Source organism: Protopterus annectens, chromosome 6.part1, assembly GCF_019279795.1.
Source record: "Protopterus annectens isolate FY-2018-M chromosome 6.part1, PAN1.0, whole genome shotgun sequence".
NCBI lineage: Eukaryota > Metazoa > Chordata > Ceratodontiformes > Protopteridae > Protopterus > Protopterus annectens.
In genome coordinates this window covers 430,605,279-430,629,666 of record NC_056738.1, presented here as the reverse complement: position 1 = coordinate 430,629,666, position 24,388 = coordinate 430,605,279, and the positions used below count along the sequence as shown (strand labels likewise).

At 42.5% G+C, this 24,388-nt stretch overlaps 1 protein-coding gene across 1 annotated transcript in view; it reads left to right on the top strand.

The window, feature by feature from the left end:
- The window catches only part of NDUFS1 (NADH:ubiquinone oxidoreductase core subunit S1), a 1,309,138-nt gene that overhangs the window by 681,454 nt on the left and 603,296 nt on the right, over positions 1-24,388 (top strand). Inside the window, exon 14 of the mRNA XM_044075860.1 lies at positions 22,058-22,218. Coding sequence (XP_043931795.1) covers positions 22,058-22,218 — 161 coding nt within the window. The remainder of the gene's footprint in view (positions 1-22,057; positions 22,219-24,388) is intronic.

The window sequence follows — 24,388 nt, the reverse complement described above, 5'->3', positions numbered from 1 at the left end:
GATACAGCCAATTGCAAAGGTCGAGGTCTTCAAATGGCTAGAGGCCAAGTCCCCTATCCCATGATGCACCTGTGAATTACCTCAGATCTAGTTTGCCACTGTAACAGATCAGAGGTTCTGATTTAGCCCTGGCCAGATAAGCAAATTTATCATTAAAATTTTCTAAAAAAAAGTTTTTTGCTAGTTAGTATTATTACATAGTTAGGATTGTTTATAAAGCTCTTGTAGCTTTACAGTGTGTGTTTCCTTCCCATTTACTGTGTTTTTGATATAATTCTAGTTTGTCTCTTTTGGAGTACTGCAGTGGTGGTGCTGCGGTAGCGTTGTCGCCTCACAGTTAGACGTTGCCCGTTCGATTCTCAGAGCATCTTCTGTGTGGCGACATGCGTGAATGGGCTTTCCTTCACTGAAGGTTGTGTGTTAAGCCCGGCAAGCCAGTACATAAAAATCTACTGCCAATCATTAGCGGACCGGAGTTCCGCTGTGGCGACCCCTAACCGGGAAAAGCCGAAAGACACAAAGTAGTTTGCCTCTTTTGGGCCTAGTTAGTAGTAGTTTTCTTCTGGGTGTGGTCTGTCTAGCCTTCGGGGTTTTAGTTTAGGCTTAGTACAGTAAACCTCAGTCATAGATAAGGGTATTTTTCCTTTGTCAGCTTGCTGTGTGTTATTCAGTGACCTTTGTCACATTTCTTAGGTAGTTTTAGTCGTTTACTTTTACTGTGTGATTTTCTAGCCTTCTGTAATTGGGAACAAGGCTTAGTTCTTTATTACTGTTAAATATTTTACAGTAAATACTTATCAGATAAGGTTGTTTCGAAGCAGCTATTTGTTTTTCTATAGTCTGCTTGTGTGAAATTGCGCACACACACACACACATATATATATATGTGTGTGTGTGTGTGTGTGTGTGTGTGTGTGTGTGTGATTTAGCCTGTTATTAAGGCTTGTGTGGTATTTTGTTCTCTTGTGTGCAAAATTACTGTTATAGGTTTTGTGGTAACAGTACATTTTTTCTAACAGTACTATGGCTGAGCAAGATAAGCACCCTAAGTCTGGGTTAAAAAAATGCCCAAAGTGTGGCCAGAAAATGCGAGTTACAGATTGCCACATTAACTGTGTTTACTGTCTAGGGGCTTTGCATTTGTAAGACAGTTGTGCCATATGTCATTCCTTCTCCTCTACGGTCCTGCAGGATCGGAAGAGGAAATTGATTGATAGAGGCTTGCTAAAGCCTTCATTTCAGGAAGCTTTGAGTGACCAGGATGTTTCCAGTAGGTCTTCAAAGTCTTACAAGACATCAGACTTGTAAAAGTCAAAGAAGTCATCGACTTCGGCTCCACTGCCCTAGGAGCTGACTGTCTTTTCCTTTAGGAGCTGGTCCCCAGTCTTGGAACCAGTCTCTGAAGTGCCGAAGAGTCCTATTCTCCATTCGCTACCACTTTCAGTACGATCTTCTTGATCTATCAGCCTGTTGGACCTGGACTTGGATCGTGGGGTACAGAAGCTGTTGTTGGCACTGGCATTAGCCAAAATGTTATCGGCTTCGACCCAAATGACTTCAGAGCCGAAGACCATTGCACCGACTCTTTCTATTACTCCTTCGAGCCACGCTGGTACTTCATAGCCAGAGAAGGCAGATCTGATGTAGTGGAACGCTCAGAGCTGATGCCTACTGCAGTGTCTTTGGCTCTGTGTACTCTGACGTCCTTGGTGCCTATCGAGGACTCTAGGAGCTGACACTCTCTGGTTGGGTCTGGAGAGGACATACTTGTCTGTTCCGACTTTGCCTCTTGGGGCCATGACTCGGATGAGCTTGGCTCCTACCTTGGTCTTGGAGCCCACTGTTCCAGTACCGGGGGTGTTGACTCTTTCCTTGGCTCCGTCTACTCCCTCGCATCGGTGCAGGGGTACTTTCAATGCCATGAGGAGAGTCATGTCTCCTAGGACATCCTCGACCTCAGGTCTGCCCTCCTCCCCAAAAGTATCTGTCTGCTTCTGTATCGCACGTCCTCACTAAGCGTAGAGACTCAGAGCCTCAGGAAGCCCCAATAGGTGGCCCCTGCTCTTCCGCGACCTCACCAGAGGCCCCCACTGATGAAGTTCCCAGGAAGAGATTGTGCAAGAAGAAGCACGTAGACTCCCCGCAGGAGTCCCTCACATCGGATACTGACTTAGATGAGTCACAAGGGTCCCCACGGTCCCACTCCGAGGCTATCTCCTTCACTGAGATACTTGAGATCCTTAGAGGGGTGATTGGCAGTCGAAAAGCCCTACTGAGGATGAGTCAGTTCTCCTGAAGGCTTTCAGGTATCAGCCCTCCACCTCTTGGGTGTCTCCTCCCTTCGATGAGCTGATGCAGCTGGTCTCACTAAGGGCATGGGAGTCCACGGATACCATGCAGCCTGTCCGTAGGAGGCCTAATAAAATTATTTCTGCTCCACTTGACAAAACATTCTTGACTAAAGTTGTTCTGGTTGATGCCATGGTGGTGACAGAAGCCACCACGAAGGAAATGTCAGACTTCCTTGTCTATCCATCCTCCTAACAGAGACTCCAGAATTATGGATAGATACGGGAAGCGCATGTTCAGTTCAGCATTTGCTCTCCGTTCGCTGAACTACTTAACCCACTTTACTAGGTTGCAAAGAGATCTCCTTAAGGAGTTGGAAGATACTCTTCAGGGTACAGTAGCTGCAGGAGCCTGCGACAAAGTTGCTGCCCAGCTTGCTACCCTAAATTCTATTGTCAACTCCTCCATGCGTCTCATATCCTATGCAGCTGATGGAACGAGTAGGGTAGTGGGTACAGGAATTGCTCTCAGGAGACATTCCTGGATGAGCTTGTGTTCCTTCACTGAGCCCTTCAAGTCATCCTTCGTGAACGCTCCCTTTGATGGTTCGCCCCTTTTCGGGCCTAAAGTGAAGGAAACCTTAACCAGGTGTGAACAGGACGGAAAGACTCTGTCTGCTGTCGGGGTCTAATTTTCCACCCCTACCCGACCCTATCCTAAAGGTCAAAGGGGAGGAAAAATGTGGTTCCAAAAAGCCCAAGGAGCCTTTAAGGATACACACGTGGTGAACCCTCCCTCCAGGGGCAGAAGAGAGGGATAGTAATGGAAGATGCTGCCCTCGCAGCAGAGGGAGTCCGCAACATCAGGGTGACAGAGATCACTTCTCTGGGAAGCCCTACCAGCGCTCCTGAGAGGAGTCCCGACTGTCCTGCTCTAGAGGCAGTCATAGGGTCACTTGTCTTTGTATCCAGATGTCTGTCTCAGAATAACAAAAGACAGCTGTGTGCAAAGTATCCTTTCCAGGGGGCATTTCATTCCATTCACCACACTCCTGCCAGTCGTAAGAAAAATCCCGAATGAAACGTTACAAGTAACAGGCAACTACAGAGGTCCAAACGTTGCTAGCAAAAAGAGTCATCCAACCAGTCCCAGCTGACCAAACAGGATTCGGAACTTACTCAAGATTCTTTTTGGTTCCAAAGAAGACTGGGGACTGGAGACCCATATTGGACCTCAGCAGACTGAGCCAATACATAAAGAAAAAGAAGTTTTGGGTAGTTATGCTTCAGTCAGTTCTTCCCTTCTTAGGGAAAGAGAATTGGATGTGCTTGATAGATCTCAAGAATACGTACTACCACATAAAAATGGCCAGGCCATCCAGGGATCACCTGTGCTTCTGGCAGGGAGCCAGTCATTACCAGTTTCGAGCCCTGCCCTTTGGTCTCACTACAGCCCCCAGAGTGTTTACCCAATGCATGGCAGTGGTCACGGCTCACCTGAGGCATCTAGGATTCCAGGTGTTTCCATACCTAGACAATTGGCTCCTTACCGCCGCCACCAGCATCAACTCATTCAGGCCAGGGAGTCCACTCTGTCATGCTGCAATCATCTGGGCATTGCAATCAACTCAGAAAAATCTGCCTTGTCGCCATTGCAGCATATCGCTTTTATCTGGGCAGAGTTGGACACCACCACCACCACTCTAAGACTTCCAATCGACAGAGTCCTTCTCATTTGTCAACATGTCAGCATCCTGATATCAAAAGACAAAGCACCAGCATCAGAAGTTCTGAAAGTATTGGGCATGATGGCAGCAGCAATTCTAGTCATTCCATTATCTCGGATGCACATGCGGATACTTCACTGGCTGTTCTTCACCCAATGGTCTTACAAAAAGCTGGCCATGAGCCACAATAATAATCACAAATTCTTGCAAGGACGACCTTCAGTGGTGGTTGACCTCACTTCATATCATGATAGGATGCCCATTTGTGCTACCCCCTCCAGCAGCCACTGTGACCAAGGATGCTTCCCTGATAGGATGGGGAGGGGGGCATTTTCAGGGAAGGACTGCCCTAGGCACATGGCCCGACCAAGAGACACATCTGCATGTCAATGTCCTAGAGATGAGAGCAGTACTTCTGGTGTTGCAGTGCTTTCAGGACTCTCTTCCTCTGGGTACGATTGCGATTCAGACAGAGACAACATGTCGGTGGTCTGGTATTTGAACAAGCAAGGAGGAATCAGATCTTACCCCCTTTGTCTAGAGGCTCTCAGAGTTTGACAGTGGCTGGTGTCCACCCAGCGCTTTCTGTTGGCAGCGCACATCCTGGGGAGATCCAACGTGATAGCAGACAAATAGAGCAGAGCAATCTTGTTGCCCCACGAGTGGTTCCCTCAAGAAAGAAATCGCGGACAGGATATTCTGCAGGTGGGGGCCAGCCTTGCTGCGACTTTTTGCCAGTCACATGAACACGAAATGCAGAAGCTACTTTGCCCCGATTCCCCCTCCGGGAGAAGCCCCAAGGGATGCACTCATACACAATTGGCTTCCAGGTCTCCTCTATGCATTTCCACCAATCCCGTTGATACCCAAGGTTCTACAAAAAGCAAAATCCCTGGGAAGGACCATCATTCTTATAGCCCCCACTGGCCTCGTTAGATTTGGTTCCCCTTCCTTCGTCTTCATCTTTTGGAGGATCCTTGGGTTCTAGACCCAGTTTCAGACCTTCTGACACATCCGTCGGGGGATCTTCATCCTTCTGTGCAGTCCCTGAAGCTGACAGCTTGGCTGCTCCAATTCCCATCATAGCCAGGTTCCATAACCTTTCCAATGCGACAAAACAGATCCTTTTGTCCTCTCATAAATCTCCTACCAGAAAGCTATATCTGAGCAAATGGAAAAAAATTTCTATATGGGCCACCAAAAATATTGATCCTTACCAAACTCCTATGGCTTCCGTATTAGAGTTCTTGACTATGATTTTCAACAAAGGAGCTGCATCAGCAACAGTTCGGGTTCAGTTGGCTGCTATTTCTAATGTTCCTCTTGGATTTGAAGGTTTGAATATCATGGTCTCACAAGTTATCCAAAGCATTTCTCAAAGGGACCTTTCATATTAGGCCACCTGTGAAATCTCCCTATACTCCATGGAATCTTAATTTTATGCTTTCACGTATAATTCTCCTGCCATTTGAGCCATCTTCATCTTGTGATCTCAGATTTTTGTCTTGGAAGACCATTTTTTTGGTAGCTATTACTTCTGCCCCCAGAGTGTCAGAGCTTCAGACTTTATCCATCAAGCCTCCCTATTTGATATTTCATGCTAACAGAGTATCACTTGGAACAAATCCCTCATTTTTGCCCAAAGTTTGCACTGAAACCAATCTCGACCAAGTTATTGAATTGCCAGTTTTCTTCCCCATTCATTCTAACAATTTAGAGTATATGCTGCACAAACGTGATGTTCACAGACAGCTCAGATTCTTTTTGGATAGAACAAAAGATTTCAGGAAATCAGACCAACTTTTTGTTTAATTCTCAGACTCCATGAATGGGAGACCAGTGGCTAAAACAACTCTGTCTAAATGGTTATCTGATTGAATCACCTTTGCATATTCAGCTGCCAATATACCTTTGCAACACAAGTTTAAAGCTCACTCAACCAGTGCAGTTTCTACATCATCTGCCTTTTCTGCCAGACTTCCCATTGATAACATTTGTTCAGCAGCCACTTGGTCAAAACCTCATATCTTTATCACTCGTTACAAAGTTGACAAGGCCTCCAGGGACAGAGCCTCCTTTGGATCCACGGTCCTGAGAAACATACTCCTGTGAGCCACCTGAGATGGTGCTTGGGACGCTACCCATCAGTAAAGAATGAATGGCGAGAGTGAAAAACTTCACATAAAGAAGTTGTGCTTACCATAACGTTCCATGTGAGTTCATTTCGCCTTCATTCTTACATCCCTCCCTCTTAGCCCCTCCTGGGCTGATAGATGACCGAGATGCTGTATCCGTCTTGGTTACCCAAACCTTCTCTTCTTTTCTCTAGGAGTGTAACAATGACATATGGTATTAGTATACGCAGCAAACAAGATCTGAGGTAATTCACAGGTGCATCATTGGATAGGGACTTGGCCTCAAGCTATTTGAAGACCTCAAGCTTTGCAATTGGCTGTATTGGAGCCGAGGTATTGGCTCTGAACCCATCAGTAAAGAATGAAGGCAAGATGAACAACTCACGTGGAACGTTATGTTAACTACATAACTTCTTTTTTGCCATGATCTAAGTGATGATTTAAAAAGGTTGTTTAAAAAAATAACCTTTCTAAATTCATGTATGTTATCCAGTGCTCCCTTATTTTCCCTTTGGCGCATTGCAATTTTGCCGCCTCTTCTGTGAGATTCCCCATATACTGCAGTATTTTAACCTTTTGTCAACCCCTCTGAATAATTCATATCATGTTTTCCCATATCTGTTTGTACTTTCTTCCCATGATGATTTTAAGCTCTATTTTCTTTCTCCCCTAGTCACTTCTGAAGAAATGTCTGTCTTCCATAAATGTCAAATCATTTCCACTACCCTTTCCTTAAATTGTTCTCTTTAAGTGGGAAAGTGCTGTTGTCTCACTTTTGCTTAGTTATTCTGTATCTTTATCTTAGTTATTGATGCATGATTTGAAGTTTTTGTAGGATGTCTGTCAGTGCTTTCTGTTAAGTATGCTTGCTCCTTTGTTATAACTTCCATGCAGTCTAGCCCAGATGTGCATCATAGTCAGTGTTGCAGTACTAATTCTTGGGTCTTCCTACCATGCTGAAGCCTAAGGCCGGCTTGAATACCAGTGTGTCTTCACCAACCCCAGCCAGTAAACATCCATCCAGACTGGCATCCAGATGTTGAGGGATAAAATTGGCATCAGCTGGTTTCCTTCTTGCCATATAGTCTGATGCTCAACACCGCTTTACTTTGTGTTCAGTCCATTAGTTATCTTAAGTTACCAGTGTTCCAGACACGAAAGATAAGCATCCCACTGAGCACATTTTTTTCTTGTTAATGCTCAAGAAAACAAGTAATTGTCTTTATTGTGGAAGCAGATTCACCTCACAAATTTTCATATTCATAGCCTTTTTGTCTAGGCCTTCAACACGCCATTACTTACTGTCAGTGTTGTGTTAGGTTCAGTTCAAAGGTCATTAAGTGTAGGGCTGGTTCCCTCCAGTTACATATGGAGTCTAGCAACAAATCTGGTAAGGCAGTCCTATCAGCTGCCTTGGCACCCACTAGTTCCCAGGCTGTCTTCCCCCAAATTACGCAAGGATTAACATCTTAAGGAGAGAGATGTCAGGGATTCCAAACATTTCTTTGTCTAGACCCTTGGCCAAACATGATGTTGCTGAGACAGGTGAGGTGCCTTTGCAGCCCCCTGTTCTGAAGCCTTCTGTACTGGGGTCCTCTGGCACTGCTTCTCAGGAGGCTGCCACGACTCTGATACCTATTTCACAACTGGACACCAGACAGATGTCAGTTGGGTCTGAAGCCACTGAGCAGCCACATCTTCTGACACCTGTGTAATGGAGGTGTATCCACTTGGTTATTATGGAGGATATCCATGGAAACTAGATTGAGAGGCCTTCACTTCCCCTAGGCCCCAGGTATCCAAACCTAAGAGGCCTTCTGGTTTTCCCCAGCCTTCACTCTGTCAGCTCACTGCCTCTTTTTCTAAGGTCTCTTCACAGGACTTGGTCAGGTAAAGCTGGCCCAAGAGTTCATGGATTTCATTAAGACCAGGCAGCCCTATATTTTAAGTGATGGTTTAATAAAGGTGTTTCTTTTAAAAAAAAAAAGGAGCAGGAATTGAATAATTTATGTAATGTTGCTTAGGTTGTATAATGTATAGTAATATATGTGAAGTTTAATATTTGTTAAAATACAGATGTTCATTGTGTTTCACTGTTGCAGTCATTACTCTTGGGTTATCCTGCTGGCAGGCTACCCGCAGTCGGACAGAATTCCAAAGTCTAGGTCCGGCGTCTGTTGTTGTCGCCTCTTCCCTGACGTCAGTGTGCCAGGGGTATAAAAGATGCAGCCAACGCCATTTTCTTCAGTCTTTCTTGCCTCGCGGTGCCCGAAGCAAAAGCAGTTTGCAAATGCCGGTCGGCCGACTCCTGAGATCTTCAAATCCGAATTTCAGAACCGAAGTCTTCATTAAAGCTAAGTACCCCGTTGGGAAAACTTTTTTCTTGCTCCAGACCGATGTCAGAAAAAGTTAACAATTGTATTTCTTGTGGGAAGCAAATACCTCATAAGGATTTTCCTCTTAATGTATTCCTTGCTTAGGCCCTGATCACAACGTTGCTAGCTGTCGGTTTTGTGCTAGATTTAACCAGTGCACTATTAAGTGTCGGTTCGATTTTGCATTTTATTACTTTGGCCGAAGATTTAATTATGTAATGCCGTTGGAACAGCCGACGACTGGAGTTTACAAAAACACAAGGAAAAGGATAGGCATTCGAGGTCCAAAACCGATGACGAGGCCTCCGTTAGGCCAGTCGCTGGTTCTCAGTGAGGCGCTTTCGCAGCCCCTGGCGCCCGCTACCTCAGAGCCACAGGCCGCTTCCGACTCCCACGTGGAGCCGACTGGGCCTCTGGATACTCAAGGTATTGGACACTCAGAAATCATTCCCTCAGATCGGTCCGGAGCCGCTGAGCAGGCATCGGCTTCTGAGGGTGTCATCAGACCTACACAGCTATATGTTAAGCCATCTTCAGCTTCAAAGACTAAAAGCAGCTCTAAAGACAAAGAAACAAGTACAGCATTCTTCTACTCAGACTTCCATGCCTAAAAAACAGATGCTTAAAATGGCCGAAGACCTAATTACTTTGATCAGGGGTTCCCATCCCCCTCCTGAAAAGAGGCCTGGGCAAGAGACGGAATATGATTGTTCTGATCAGGTTTCTATTTCCTCTGATTCCTCTTCTGAACAGTATTATTCCATGCTTCCCTATGAGGACTGTGATGCTGAAGAATCCATTCCTTCAGCCTCTCCTCCTGAGGATTATTCTTTTGGGGAAACCCTGCATACCATGAGAGGGAGCATTTCCACTGGGAGAGCCAAGATTATTCTGAATCTAAGAAAACGCTCAGAGACTTTCTGCTACTTCCTCAGCACAGACCCCTTGCTATTCCACCTGCTAGACATTGTAGATGATGTATTTTCAGAGTCCGGCTTGTCCCCTGACTCTCTACCCCCTGCCCCTGCTAAGCCAGACAGATACTACAGGGTCCCAGATTCTCATAAATTCCTATATAAAAACCCGGCTGCTGAACCAGAAACTATATCTCAGGGTCCCAAAGGGGTCAAAGCTTCCACTGCAAAAAACCCTGTCCCCTCTGATAGGGATTCTAGGGCTCTGGACAGATGGGGGAAAAAGTTTACACTTCTGCTACCTTGGCTGTAAGGGCTTTAAATTGTCAGTTTCATATGCTTAAATATCAGCAATATTTAATGTCACTGCTTAAACAGAAATTGTTGACAAATACTGAATGTTCAGAGAACAAGGAAATGCAGGATTTGTTGCTTGCAGATGAACAAGTGGGAGAGCATACTTTGCAATGTGGTTATGATTCACTGGAGGCCTCTTGCAGGGCCGCTGTTACAGGTTCTGTTATTAGAAGGCATGCTTGGTTAAAGGAACAGAATCTGCCTGATCATGTTAAAGCAAAATTATTAGATGCTCCATTACAGCATGATACTTTGTTTGGTACTAAAGCAGAAAACGTGTTGAAAAAAAATGGAGGATAAAGCAAAATCTATGCAGACAGTTAAGGATTTCTTACAGGTACAGCCATCCAGATTTAGCAGGAACTGTCCTTCTAAAAATTGGTCCTTTCCAGTGTCAGACCACAAAGAGGCAGATACAGGCATCCCAGAGGCAGATCTCGGCCCCAAGGCTCATACAGGCCTAAACAGTGGGGTGCTCCTACCTCCAAAAGCGGAGAAGTCAAATCACAACCTTACAGGAAACAAGTCTCTGACTTTCCTCTGCCAGATCCAAGCACTTTTCTTTTGGCAGCCCCCTTAGGGGGAAAACCAGCACTTTTTTCATCAAATTGGCAAATGGTTACCCAAGACAAATGGGTCTTGAACATAGTGTCCCAAGGCTACAGGTTCCATTTTCACACCCTACCAAGGTCAAAAGGTATGCCAGACCTGCCATACAATCAATGGGCAGAGGCACAAAAGCAAATTACAGCCCTCATTGAAATGAGGGCCATTCGACAAGTACCACAACAAGAGCAGGGGCAAGGATTTTACTCCAGACTTTTCTTAGTGCCCAGAAAGGACAAAACCTGGAGACCAATACGGGACCTGTCTATACTAAATATGTTTCTGGAAATTCCAAAATTCAAGATGTTAACTCTACAGCAGCTACTGTCTATGCTGGGCAAGAAGGCTTGGCTCGTAACTTTGGACCTAAAAGAGGCATACCTGCATGTCCCAATCAGACAATCTTGCAGAAGATACCTCGGATTCATAGCTGGCTCAATGCACTACCAATTCTCTGCACTACCCTTTGGCTTATCTACTGCGCCCAGGGTCTTCACAAAATGCCTGGCACCAGTAATTGCGTTTTGCAGACAGAGGAATTCAAATATATCCCTACTTGGATGACTGCCTTATTCAAGCAGAGAACAAAGACATTCTTTTAAAGCATCTGGCATTTGTAAAAAGATTACTAATTGGCTTAGGGTACACAGTAAACGAAAAGAAATCAAAATTAGTGCCCTCTCAAGAGATAATATTCCTGGGTGCAAGCTTAAATACAACTGCCCAGATGGCTTATCTCATGCCAGACAAACAAAAAGAACTGACTTCTTACTTCAAAAAATTGGCAACAAAGACCCACTTATCTGCAAGGAAAATCCTGCAGGCCTTGGGTTTCATGGCATCCTGCATTCTACTAATTCCATATGCCAGACTGTATATGAGGAAACTACAATGATATGTAAAAAGTGTTTGCCACAGCCTGGAGACAGTAATTACACTCATTCCCTGCCTGCAACAGGAGTTTCGATGGTGGTCAGAGGCCTGTCACCACAATAAGGGTCTGCTATTCAGTTTACCCACAGCCAGACAGACACTGACAACAGATGCATCAGATTATGCCTGGGGGGGGTCCATATGGCAGGAAAATGTATTCAGGGCACATGGCCTGCAAGCCAGATGCATCTTCACATCAATCAAAAAGAGATGCTAGCTGTTCAAAATGCCCTGACAGCTTTCAAGGATCTACTTCATCCAGGACAGCTACTGATAGACAGACAATACTACAGTCATGTGGTACATAAACGAGCATGGAGGTACACATTTCTACACCCTCTGTAGACGAGCAATGACCTTATGGGACATAGCATTGACTTATCAAGTTCACCTGCAAGCACAATTCCTGCCAGGAAAAACAAATACTCTGGCAGACGAACTAAGTAGAAACCTCATGGATCCCCACGAATGGAAACTGGATCCACAAGTCTTCAGCATGATAACAAGGAAATGGGGATGCCCAGACATAGATCTATTTGCCTCCCCTCACAACTGCCAATTGCAGAGATTTTGCACAAGGATTTATCACAAGGAAGCATGGAGAGTGGACGCCCTATCCTTCAGCTGGAAAAATCTAACAGTATATGCCTTTCCTCCACTGCCTCTCCTTCCCAGGGTACTCCTAATGGTCAGACGAGAAGCCAAAAATGATACTGATTACACCAGACTGGCCACGCCAGCACTGGTACCCAATCCTAAAGTGCTTGTCTCAAGGTCCAGCATGGATATTGCCTCAAACTTCTCACTTGCTGACACAAGAAAACAATCAGATCATGCACAGCCAACTCAGGACCTTAAATTTGGCAGCATGGCGGATAATGTAGCCATTCAGAACACTCCTCTTTCAAAAGCTGTTATGGATGTTATCTTGGAGGCCAGGAGGGCCAGTACCAGAAAGGCTTATGCAGAAAAATGGAAGAGATTCTGTGCTTGGAACCAGGAACAAGGCATTGACAACAAGTGTACCAAATATCCTTCAGATTTCACAATACCTAACTGAGATGCTGAGCAAAGGCCTTTCTTTCTCATCAATTAAGATTCATGCCTCTGCCATTTTAGCCCGTTACAACACGGAACCACCTATCTTTTCTCATCCTTTAAGGCAGTACCTCAGAGGGGCCAAAAACATCAGGCCTCCAAGGAGAGCACCAATTCTGGCATGGGACCTCAATTATGTTTTGGAAAAACTCACACTGCCTCCTTTTGAGCCAGCCTCAACAGCGTATATAAAATTCTTATCCTGGAAAACAGCTCTGCTCCTAGCAATAACCTCTGCAAGATTAGTCTCAGAGTTACAAGCACTCATGGCTGTGGAACCTTTTATCATTTTTCATCCAGACAGGGTTTCTCTGAGGACAAACCCAACATTTATGCCTAAGGTGGTGTCCAGTGTGTCCCGCAACCAAACCATTCACTTGCCTACCTTTTCTTTGGACATACACAGGCAATTACGCTTCTACTTGGGCAGAACTAAAGCCTTCAGAAAGGCTGAGCAACTTTTAGTGTCTTATGCTGCAAGATCACAAGGAAAGGCTATCTCAAAACAGACTATTTCTAAATGGATAGGCCATTGCATCCATTTCTGCTATTTTCAACATGGCAAATCAGTGCCAAAGGGCATTAGGCCTCATTCTACCAGAGCAGCAGCCACTTCAGCAGCCTTCCTCAGAGGAGTACCAACCAAAGACATCTTAGAGGCTGCAACTTGGAGTTCAGTGCACACTTTCACAAAGCACTACCACTTACCTCTTTACTCTAAATCCAGAGCAGGCTTTGCCACTGCTGTTCTGCAGAACTTCATAGCCTCTCCTAATACTATTTAGCCCAGCCACCCATCCTCAGCTTTGGGATTCAACCCAAGAGTAATGACTGCAGCAGTGAAACACGATGAACATAGTACAGTTGTGTACCTACCATAAATGTAGATGTTCAAGTGTATTCACTGTTGCAGTCCAGGTTACCCACCCACCATCCCCCTTTTCTTTGCTGGGACTTATCTGTACTTTTCTGTCCTATACAAACCTATGTGGTGTATTTGCTTGTAGATGAAGGAAATTATTTTTGTGCATGCATACTTATTGGCATATTTTTTTCAGCCTACCAATTTGGGAGCACCTGACATCTGGGGCAAGAAAAACTGAAGAAAATGGCGTCAGCTGCATCTTTTATACCCCTGGTGCACTGACGTCGGGGAAGAAGGCGACAGCAACCGACGCCGGACCTAGACTTTGGAATTCTGGCCGACTGCGAGTAGCCTGCCAGCAGGATAACCCAAGAGTAATGACTGCAACAGTGAATACACTCTAACATCTACATTTATGGTAGGTACACAACTGTACTTTTAATTACTTTTGTGCAAGTGATTATTCAATAAAAGTGTTTATAACCAAAAAAAAAAAAGACAGCCCACTCTGCAAAAGTATCTTGTGCCAGGAATATTGGCACGGAAAAGAAGACCCCCCCCCATGCAAATTCAGATTCCTCAGAATCAAAGGGCGAGGAGTTGGCCTGTGTGGAACACCTTCCCTCTCAGACTTTTGACGATTCTGATGATGCCTCATTCTCAGCTTTATCCCCTGAGGATTTATCTTTTGTTGACACGCTTCATATGATGAAGGAAGCTTGCATTTGGGGATTTGGGGAATTCTCTAAGCCTTAAACTCATTATAGAGGGTTTTTGAACCTACCCACCTGTAGACTTTTGGAAGTTTCTCCAGTTCATGTAGTCTTGGATGATGTGTTTGAAACTATATCTCTGCATTCTGACTCCCCCTCTCCTGTTCGTAGGGAGTCTGACCACATCTATAGGGTGCTGGAATACCCTAAGTACCTTTATAAAAACCCGGCCAAATCCTACAATGGTGTCAACGTGGTCAGATAAGGGAACTTCTGGGTATATATCCAAGAACCCTTTACCAAAAGGTAGGGAAAGCACAATGTTGCAACAATTTTGTAAGAAAACTTACACTTCAGCCACCCCTGGTCATGAGGGTTCACAACAGCCACTTCCACATGCTCATGTACCTTGAGTCCGTACAAGAACGGATTAAATCCAAGGCAGACAGGATCTGAGACAAGAGCCTTCAGGGGGACATCCAGGACCTGTGTACTTGCCACCCTGCAGGTGTCCAGACTAAATGTATTGCTAACTGATTCACTTCTACACTCACCTTGGCAAATCTAAGCTCATTCCACTGGGCAAACGTCCACAACTACTGCGTTTTTAAAAGGGATAACCAAGCAAGCCATTCTAGAGGCTGCCACTTGACCAGCCGTTCAGGCCTTAACTAAACATTACCACCTTATGCCCATTTCAAGGGCAACAGCTGGGTTCAGCTCTGCCATCCTGCAGATCCTGCTGTCCTCGGCTAATGCCTCTGTTCAAACATCCTCTTAAAAGTTCTGAGAGTCTTCCCAAGAATCAGTACTGCAACATTAACTGCGATGAACATAGTACAGTTTTGTTTCCATTTACCATAATTGTAGATGTTTGAGTAGATTAGTGTTGCTGTACCTTTTCTCATCTTCCTTAACATCTCTTTTTCTTGCTCACTTTCCTTTCATTGGGGGTGGATATTGCTTCATACTCATTATGCCCTTACTCTTCCATTTAGGTTATAGTCCTTGACCTTTGCTCAGATCAGCTGGTAAAGTCATACTATTCCTCAGGACTACTGGACTCATTGATGAGAAATACATGAAGATGTCTGTTTTATACCACAACAGCCAGACATCAGTCTGCACAGATGTTTGCCTATTGAGGGATGGTGAAAAGACAGTGATATTTGCACCAGCGCATGGACTTTAGTGAGACAGGAAGACCCAAGAATCACTACTGTAACAATGATTCATGTGATATAATATTGGTAAGTGGAGACATAGCTGTACTTTCTTGTACATAGGGAAATATGTAAATTCTGCCCCAAGTTTCCACTACTGAATTTACATCTTCCATACCAAACATTTTCACATATTTCTGTAGATGTTTACCCTCTTTTGTTCTATTTTTTTTCCAGGTTACTCTGATACATCCTCCCTATTTCAAATCACATCTCATTCCCCTCCTATACATAATCCTTACTGAAAGCTTACATTTTCTCTAAAAAGTCTTAAGCTCCTTGATACCAGTTTTTGGTGGAATATAATTACGTGCCAGGATAATCTTACTCTCTTGCCAATAACCCCTTGCTACCACATATCTACCATTAGCATTTTTCTTTTATCGGTACCAAAACCCCTATAGTAATAAGCATTATTACTCCCATTTCCTTTATCCCTGATATTCTGCTGAATGTCCACCATGAAACCCTTCCTTTGTCAAATTCATATGCTTATTTCCATCTAAATGTGTGTCTTGCAACTTTGCTGTTTGCAATCCATACTCCTTAATATAATGCAATACTTTTGCTTTTTTCCTATACCTGTAAGGTCATTTGCCTCCCTATTGAAATGTTTGCACTCGTAACACCGAATGCTGGCAGACAAAAAAAAAAAAAAAACCTGGAGAAAAGTGAATCTTGGACATTGCCTGGCAAGCCGCCTCAGCAGCCCCCCAAGCAGGAGGCATGCCCTTCTCCCTCTGAACTTACATATACCAACTCTGAGATTACCATACCTTGGAGAAAAGGCAATATTCTGGGAAATTACCATCTCAGACTTTGTATATGTACGTCTGTTCTTTTGGCCAATCCATGTCTACATTTCAGAACTCACTGTAGTGGGTCCTGACATATAAAATGTATGGCATTTACATTCTATAATGTGGGCAGAGTAGCCATATGACAGAAAACGTACTCCCATCTGTTATACACAGCACTGTATTTGAGCTGATCTCTTATGTAGTTATGCATCTCCATTTGAACCCGTCACATTTTCAAGACTTTTTGCCTCAATGAAAACACTGAAACAAAAAACTAAAGAGGTTCTCAAAACATCCATCCCCTTGTAACTTAGAATAACCGAACAAAACTATGTGTATTTTGTAATGTTTACCTTTCCAAATAGGAGCAACTGCCATAAATTGATGGCTGCACCCACATGCATTACCTAATTTAAAATCAAGGTTACCCATGCTAATGTGCATGTAACAGTCGTATGCTCCACTTACACTAATTGTCTGTCGTTTTCTGTCTAGCCACCTCCATAATGTGAAAAACAACTTGCAGGTGTTCAGTAACCATTCACTTGTAATACTAATAAAAACTGAAATGGCTATCATTAAATCAACTAAATCATGTATTGTTATATTAAATGCATTGAATTTCTAAGGCTGCTGGGGAAGGCAACTGCTTGTGTAACTTTCCAATGTTCAAAACTTCATTTATTTTAATGAACTCTTTGCCAGTGCATATACAAATGATTACATTGTATCTTGTACACTTCACTTAGAAAATATTCAGAACCTCTCATGGTTAATTGCTTGCAGCTGTAGAATTCTCATCTCTATGCAGAAGTAGCAATTGATTTTGGAGATGCTTGACAATCCTTGGAAGTTTCACTCGGAACATACTACACAACTCTGTTATGGTTATTTGCATGCACCTGTAGACTTTAATCACTAAAACCTTTGCTAATGGAAAATAGCTAATGACTTTTCAAATGCAAGAAAGTAGTAGCATTTTCCATGTATTTCACAGTTGTATCTCATTTTTAAGTACATTTGTTTTTCATTCTAGATAATTTCCCATTTTTATATAGGTGTTTATCTTCATATATTATATACATATATAATATAGCATATATTGTGACCAGTACACTTTTACAACCCCCACCCCAGCACCCCAAAAGCAGAATATTGTATTAAATTTAGCTTACTTTTCTACAGCCTTTCATACCTTGTTACAGTGTAAGGCCTGGATACCTTACACACATTTTCCTTTGTAACAGTGGAAAATGATTAATTGGCAAAATGTCTGCATGGGCTTTGTTACGGCCCGAAGAATGAAAAGCAGAGTCCCCTTTGGCTCGTTCTTTGCTGGCTAAACTTTATTTCTGTAGCCATGTGTATGTACAAAAATGTCTGATCCTCCATGAAAAAAAATAATTTGAAGAAAGATGAATACAGCAACTTGAATCTTAAACTTGCCTCTAATTCCTTGATTTTTGGGAAAAATGCTTCTCTTCTGCGTGATGGATAGAGAATGGTAATTTTCCACAAACACTGTTGTCCCCAGTTTTAATACTTTTCACTTCTTCCACAGTTTGTCAGGAGCAACTCTTTCTGGTAGTATAAGTACAGTTTTACTGATAACCGGTCTTGGCTGCTTGCTTACGTCAAAATGTGGAATATATGCACTGTGTGCCTTCTCACTTAAATCCTGCTGAGAAACACCAGTCCACTTGCTTTTTTCTACTTTCATAAAAGTAATGCAGTCTGTTTCTTCCAGTACCTCTGGTACAGCAGAAAGTCTCCAGTTATCGCAGATTTCCATCTTCTAGTTATATTTTTTTAAATTGCTCTTTAGAATCCTCATGCTCCATCAGCATCTTTTCGCTTTCATTTTCTCATATTTTCATTTTTATCAATTCATCCGAATAACTAGTTAAAGCTTTATTTTTTCCAGACTTTTGTTGTTTGACTTTTGTATTACTTCACTATTTAACTTTTAAACACGTCTGAATACATGTGATTTATTTTTTCATCAAATTACTAGAAGCCTTCTGTACCAAAGCTGAACTACCTTTTGATGTACAGCTGCAAGACTCTTTTCAGCCAGAACTTTTTCTTCTCCTTTGCTAGTTGGTTTACTCGTTTCTCCAAATTTCTTTTGTCAGCATCCAGGCAGTGTAATTAATAGCCAGTAACTGAATTTTCCCCAGATGAATAGCTTTAACTTGCTCATTTTCGCAGTTTTCACACACTAATCAACCTGTGGATCAGTGCGCTGTTATCTTCAAACTTTTTCATTTTCCTAATGCTTCATCTTATATTCCCGTTCCTAATTCTAAAGACAGCAATGCTCTTTAGAGGTATGGGAAAAGGTATAAACTTATTTTACCTTGGCCTTTAGAGACTTTAATTGCCAGACATAGATCCAAGTTTCTTTAATGTGTATTGACTAGCATGATACAGTCTTAGCCAGTCTGACAAATTTTGATTTTAAAGTCTAACAATTATGGGCATGCTTTAACTCTACATCTCATTTGGCTAAAGCACACACATGGTTATGATGCAGTGGATCTTCTCTCCAGGACAGCAGTTGGGACAATTATTAGAAGACATGCTTGGTTAAGACTTCATACCTTTCCCAAAGACGTCAACGCTCAAGTAGTAAAAGTCTGTCTAGATGAGGGTTCTTTTTTGGCAGCTCCTCTGCTGCAGTTCTTAAAAAGTTAGAAAAGAGAAGTAAATTTGTGCAATGGGTTCACCAAATGCTGTGTTGTAGTGATAGCTAATTGTGCAATGGGTTCACCAAATGCTGTGTTGTAGTGATAGCTAATTGCAGGCTTCAAAGTATAATATTTTTTTTCGTATCTGGGTGATTGTCTATTATCAGCCTTAACTAGTAGTTTTAGCAGTTTGTTACAACTCCTAGATTAGCATTCCTGGGATGCCTTGTAGACACCTCTCTGATGGCAGTGTTCTGTCCTCCAGAGGAAATGCAAACATCATCAGTTCTTTCTCAGTCTTTCTTTTGAGACCATGTCCACTGCAAGAGATTTTCTTAATTCTAGGTTTTATATCCTGTAGTATCCTGTTTATTTCACTTACTAGACTTCACATGAGGAGATTCCACTGATATCAGAGTTCAGTTTGGAAATAACATTCTCATCCTCTTTTCTTTTCCGATTCCATTTCTCATTTTTATGAAGAAAAAACTTCTTTGGTGGGCCAGTCAAGTCCTTGCACCCAGAAGTTGCTTTCACTTTCCCCAGCCCTTCTGTGACCACAGATATCCCGGCTGTGCCTGGGGTGTGCTGTCTCTCGGGATGTTGAGGTACAGAGCATCTGGGAGCAACAGTACAACCACAAACGCATCAACTTGAATGAAATGGTGCCCCTGATAAATGCCCTGAGGTCCCTGAATTATCTCTGGTCTTCAAGATCTTTCATTTGTGACAGACAACACGACAGCTAGGTGGTACAAAAGCAGGGAGGAACAAGATCCATCCATCCTTAACTCTTTTTCCCATTTTGCAAATGGGATCAGGTTGTCACTTCAGCAGTGACAATCATCTCGAGCCAAGTTTTACACCACCTGGTGGCTATCCCTGCTGCTGTCGTTCATTCCTACCACTCGCTTGCTCACACACACCCCTAACGCCAATTTAGTGTCCAGTCAACCTACTGCATGTCTTTGGAATACGGGGGGAAACTGGAGCACCCAGAGGAAACCCACATGACTGCAGGGAGGACATGCAAACTCTGCACAGAAGGCACCCCAGCCGAGAATTAAATTGGAGAACATCTTGCTCTGAGGTGACAACCCTAACCACTACAGCATGCTACATTTTCAGATTTGCATTGATTGCTTGGGACATAGCACTCCAACGCAGCTTATTTCTTTAGGCTGTGTATATCCCATCGGAGCAGAAAATAGTAGCAGAAACTGTGAGCAGCTCCAGGACAGACCCTTGTGAATGGATGATGTACAACGAGGTCTTCTATAGATAGTCCACTAGTGAGGAACTCCCCAAATAGAGCTGTGTAGCTCAAATCTTAACAGATGTTTTAACTCTTTTGCTCTTGGACAACTTGCAAGGAGGCCTAGAAGATTACATATTTTGAGTTCCCTGGTCAAGGATGTTTCTTTATGCCTTCCTCCTTTTTCTCATTCTCAAAGTCCATCTTTTTGAAAAGATCAGAAAAGGCTTACAACTTTTAGCCCAAGCAACAATGCTTCTCCCTTTTATGAAACTAGCAAGTTGTAATTGCCAAATGTTTCATAACTGAGTGGACCTACTCACAAAGCACAAGGCATCTCTGCTTCACTCCAGTATTCAGTATCTGTCTGTATGGATAATGCACTTTTAATTCACTTTTAGGTGCCCCCAGTGGATGTGCAGCAAGTATTGAAAGAAGCAAGAAAGCCTACTATTAGGAAATCATATTTATCGAAATGGAAGAGATTTTCTTTTTGGTATCAAAACAGCAGACTGGTCTCATCTGAGGTGTTCTTCATTGTCTGTGTGAATTGCTCAATTCTGGCCTTCAATGCATTTCAATAAAGGTACCTCTCTGCCATTTCAGTGCATCTGCTGCTGGGCACTCTTTCCTCATCTCAAGTCAAATCATTTTTAAAGGAGTTTTCCAGGCTACCAGGAAAAAAGGTAACTCCTTCTCCAAAACAAAGTTCAACCTCTCTGAGCCTGCTGCCAGCTCCTCTCTAAAGTTTATATAACCTAGAATACATCTTTGCTGGTAGCTGTAACTTCTGTTGGGTATTAGAATGACAGGCACATGTCTGTCCAACCTTTTTTTTTTCCCCTCCCTTTTACAAGGGCAGAGTGAGCTTTGGAATCAACCCTTCCTATATACATAAAGTTGTCCCAGGATTTACTGTTAATCTGCCCTGCGTCTTGTTTACTATCTTGACCCTCAAAGCAAAAGAGAGGATTTGACATTGTCTGTATGTACATATTTTTTTCTGGGTAAACTCAGCTGTCTGTTTCAGGAAATCTATAACTTTGTGTTTTATGAGGGATAGAAAGGGACAGCCAGCATCTAAAGAAATTATTTTAGAAGGCTTTGCACTCCATTCAGTTCTGGTAATCCAACCATAGCAAAAAATCTCCCCAGAATGTCAGGACTCATTCTTCTAAAGCAGTTGCTACATGTCGGCCTTTCTAGAAAGGGGTAGACTCTGTATTAGAAACGGATATTTGTTCCTTCGTTAAAACTTTTATTAAGCATTACAAGCTGGATTCTGTTTCCAAAGCCAGAGCACCCTTAGTCAGAGCTGCTCTTCAAGGCATCCAGGATTTCGGTCCTTCTCCATCCACTCTTTCTTCTTGAGATTTGGCAATCCTTTCATACATGTCTACTACACAACAGTAGATGTTTGAACAGTTCACTGTTGTAGTACCTCATCTTGGTCAGGGAAGGTGATATCTTTTTCCTTTTTTGACACCACTTTTCTCTCTAAGTTATAGGCTTCGGCTTCCCTTTTATGGGCAAGAAAGTTCTGAGTTTTGATGTGCCCATATGTCTCTCTTATACTAGCACATCCTGTTGTGCTAAAGGAAGATGTACAGTGCTCATGGAAGGAACCTGAAGCTTTGTAGACTGGCAGGTTACATGATATTTTTAGCAGGATATGTCCCATGTGTAAAGACTACTGCAATTGTGATCTGCTCAAACGTTATCTGTTATGGTAAGTAAACTACAAAACTGTACTTTTAAGACACTTCACTAGCATCTTTCTTCCAGCCCCACAGCTGTCATGTATAATTCACCTAATTTATTGATTAGTGTATTTTCCAGTCACCTTAATATTTTTGTAATCTTAAATGTCAGTTGTTCACATATTTTCTTTCTAGAGAAAATTTTGTTTTGAAAACTTAACATTTTATCTTTAAAGCTAAAGTATTGAAGTTTTGAATTTAATTAGGAATGAAATCTACAGGTGCATGTTATCTGCTGTCACTTTAGTAGTAAGCCAAGTGGCTAAACATAAATTTTAATGGTATAGGAAAACATTAAACATTTTTGATTAATTTAAGGTTTTGAATCAGGCAAAGAAGCCCATGGTAGTTGTTGGTAGCGCTGCTTTACAGAGGAGTGATGGTGCAGCAGTCTTGGCAGCAGTTTCAAGCATTGCACAGAATGCCAGAGTGAACAGTGGGGTCGAAGGTAGCTGGAAGGTTATGAATGTTCTCCACAGGTAACCTGTCAATTTGCTTTGGGTCATTTTTTTGTTGTTGCTATTTTGGTAGTTTAGTTCTGCTGTTTATTTTTGGCCACTGTGGTGCAGCGGTTAGCATCCTCATCTCACAGCAAGAGGTTCTGTGGTTCAGTTCTCTGCTGGAATGCCTTCTGTGTGGAGTCTGCATGTCCTTCCTGTGGCCGAGTGAGTTTTAGACATGCAGGTAGGTGCGAGGGTGTGTGCCTTCTGTGAAGGTTGGGCACCCGGCTGGCAACTTGACACCATAAAAACGCCAATGGGAGAAGCCAAAAGAAATTGCTTTTTAATTCTGTGTATTTTTAAAAAATTACATTAGATTCAGAGTCTTTACAAATACATTATTTAAGCAGAAAACATTTACAGGAGGATGTAGAATTTAAACCATACTAGATTGCAGAACAGTAATTTATACAGTGGAGACCATACAGAAATGTTGATTATTCTACATATTATTCTGTTTATTTTTATTTATGATTATGCGAGGTAGAAAGCTGATCTAAGTGAGCCATTTTCAGGTTCACCCAGCTATATCTTGCATAATTACAAAAAAAAGGTCGAGCGAGTATGACTTCCTAGATGGCTGCACACTGACCACAACAGCTTGACCTCCGCTCTCCCAGTGTGAAAACGGAAACTGGGAAACTGCAGCCAGAGATGCTGTCATTCTGAATAAAATTCAATTACTGGCTAGCGAATACATTGCCAGGATGCCTGCAAAGAAGAAACTGAGATCCTAAAAGAAAATCAACTAGGAAAAGGTCAAGAGAAAACACTGGAAAGAATCTTGCAGCTGTTCAAAAGAAAGCGGTTCAAGCTCCAGTTTTGGGGCTAGTCTGGTAATCCAGAGGAAAATGTCAATTTTGCTTAGGGTTAATTAAAATAAAACACTGAATGAGTATAATAAACGGCTGGAAAACTGGAAGAAGCTTTAAACAGATTTTCAGATGAGCTGAAAAACTGCAAAAATCAGAGCTGAAAAACTGCAAAAATCAGAGGTTGAAATGAAGAGAATGCTGGCTGCGTGTAGTATGAGACTGCACAAGACAAGATGTTTCAAGAAATAAGAGTTATAGAGGACAAAGTATGTAGAGAAAATCTGAGATTTTCTGCTGCACTAGAGAAACTAGAAGGAACAAACTGTATTAACTTAATGAAAGCACAAATAAGCAACTGTCTGATATTCCACAGCAACTGTTAATTGAAAGGGCACACAGTGTGTATGCTCCAAATATGGCCATGAAAAAGCAGCCAAGACTTTCATTAGTAAAGATGTGAACCTCCCAGCTGAAAGAGGTGATCCTGACAAAACTGTGGTAAAAAGGCAAAGTATTAAAAGTTGGAGACAGTAGTGTGTTTGTGAAAAAAAAGATCATTCACTGTACACCAGGCAGAAGAAACATTTTATCCCAGTAATCGGAGAATGTTGAAAGGTGGGTGTAAGGTTCAAGCTGCTGTATCCCACTGTTTTCAGAATATTTTCTCCTGGACGATCAAAGTCCTTCTTTGATGTAGAACAGGCTAAGGAGGAAATGCAAATTTTGTTCAACAAAAAATGAACCATCATGCCGAAGTGGACTCTACTTCTCATTCTTCTGATAATAGAGCACACGGAGAGAGACTTTGCCAGTGAAACTTTTTTTCTTAAGGAGAATTCTTGAGAGAGAAAAGAATAGGAGTTGACCAGAAGAATCAGAAATATTGTGGAATTTAACTAGAATTTGGAGTTTGGGACAAAGAAGAAGCAGACTAGCAACATGGAAATTGGTGAACAAATGTAAGAATCACATTTGTGAAATACAGCTTCATAAGAATAAGTGGAATGTGGACTTTTGATTGTATAATTGTCTGGAACTGACACTTGCCTTACTTCATGTCATTAATGTTTGGAAGGACTCTGAGGGGAGGAAGAAGGAAAAAGGTGAAACATTTTTTTCTTAATATTTCTATGAAATTGTTTACAATATAAATTGCGTATGTTATAGTATTTTTAGTCCTTGTATGCAATAGTTAAAGGACCACTACGGGCAAATGATGAAGAAAACATATTTTTTATCTTGCCATGATTTACTACACCTCCCAAAGCTGCCTGCAGCAAAATAAGTACTCATTCCTAATTTTATTTTGTTTTTACTCTTGTCTGCCCTCATGG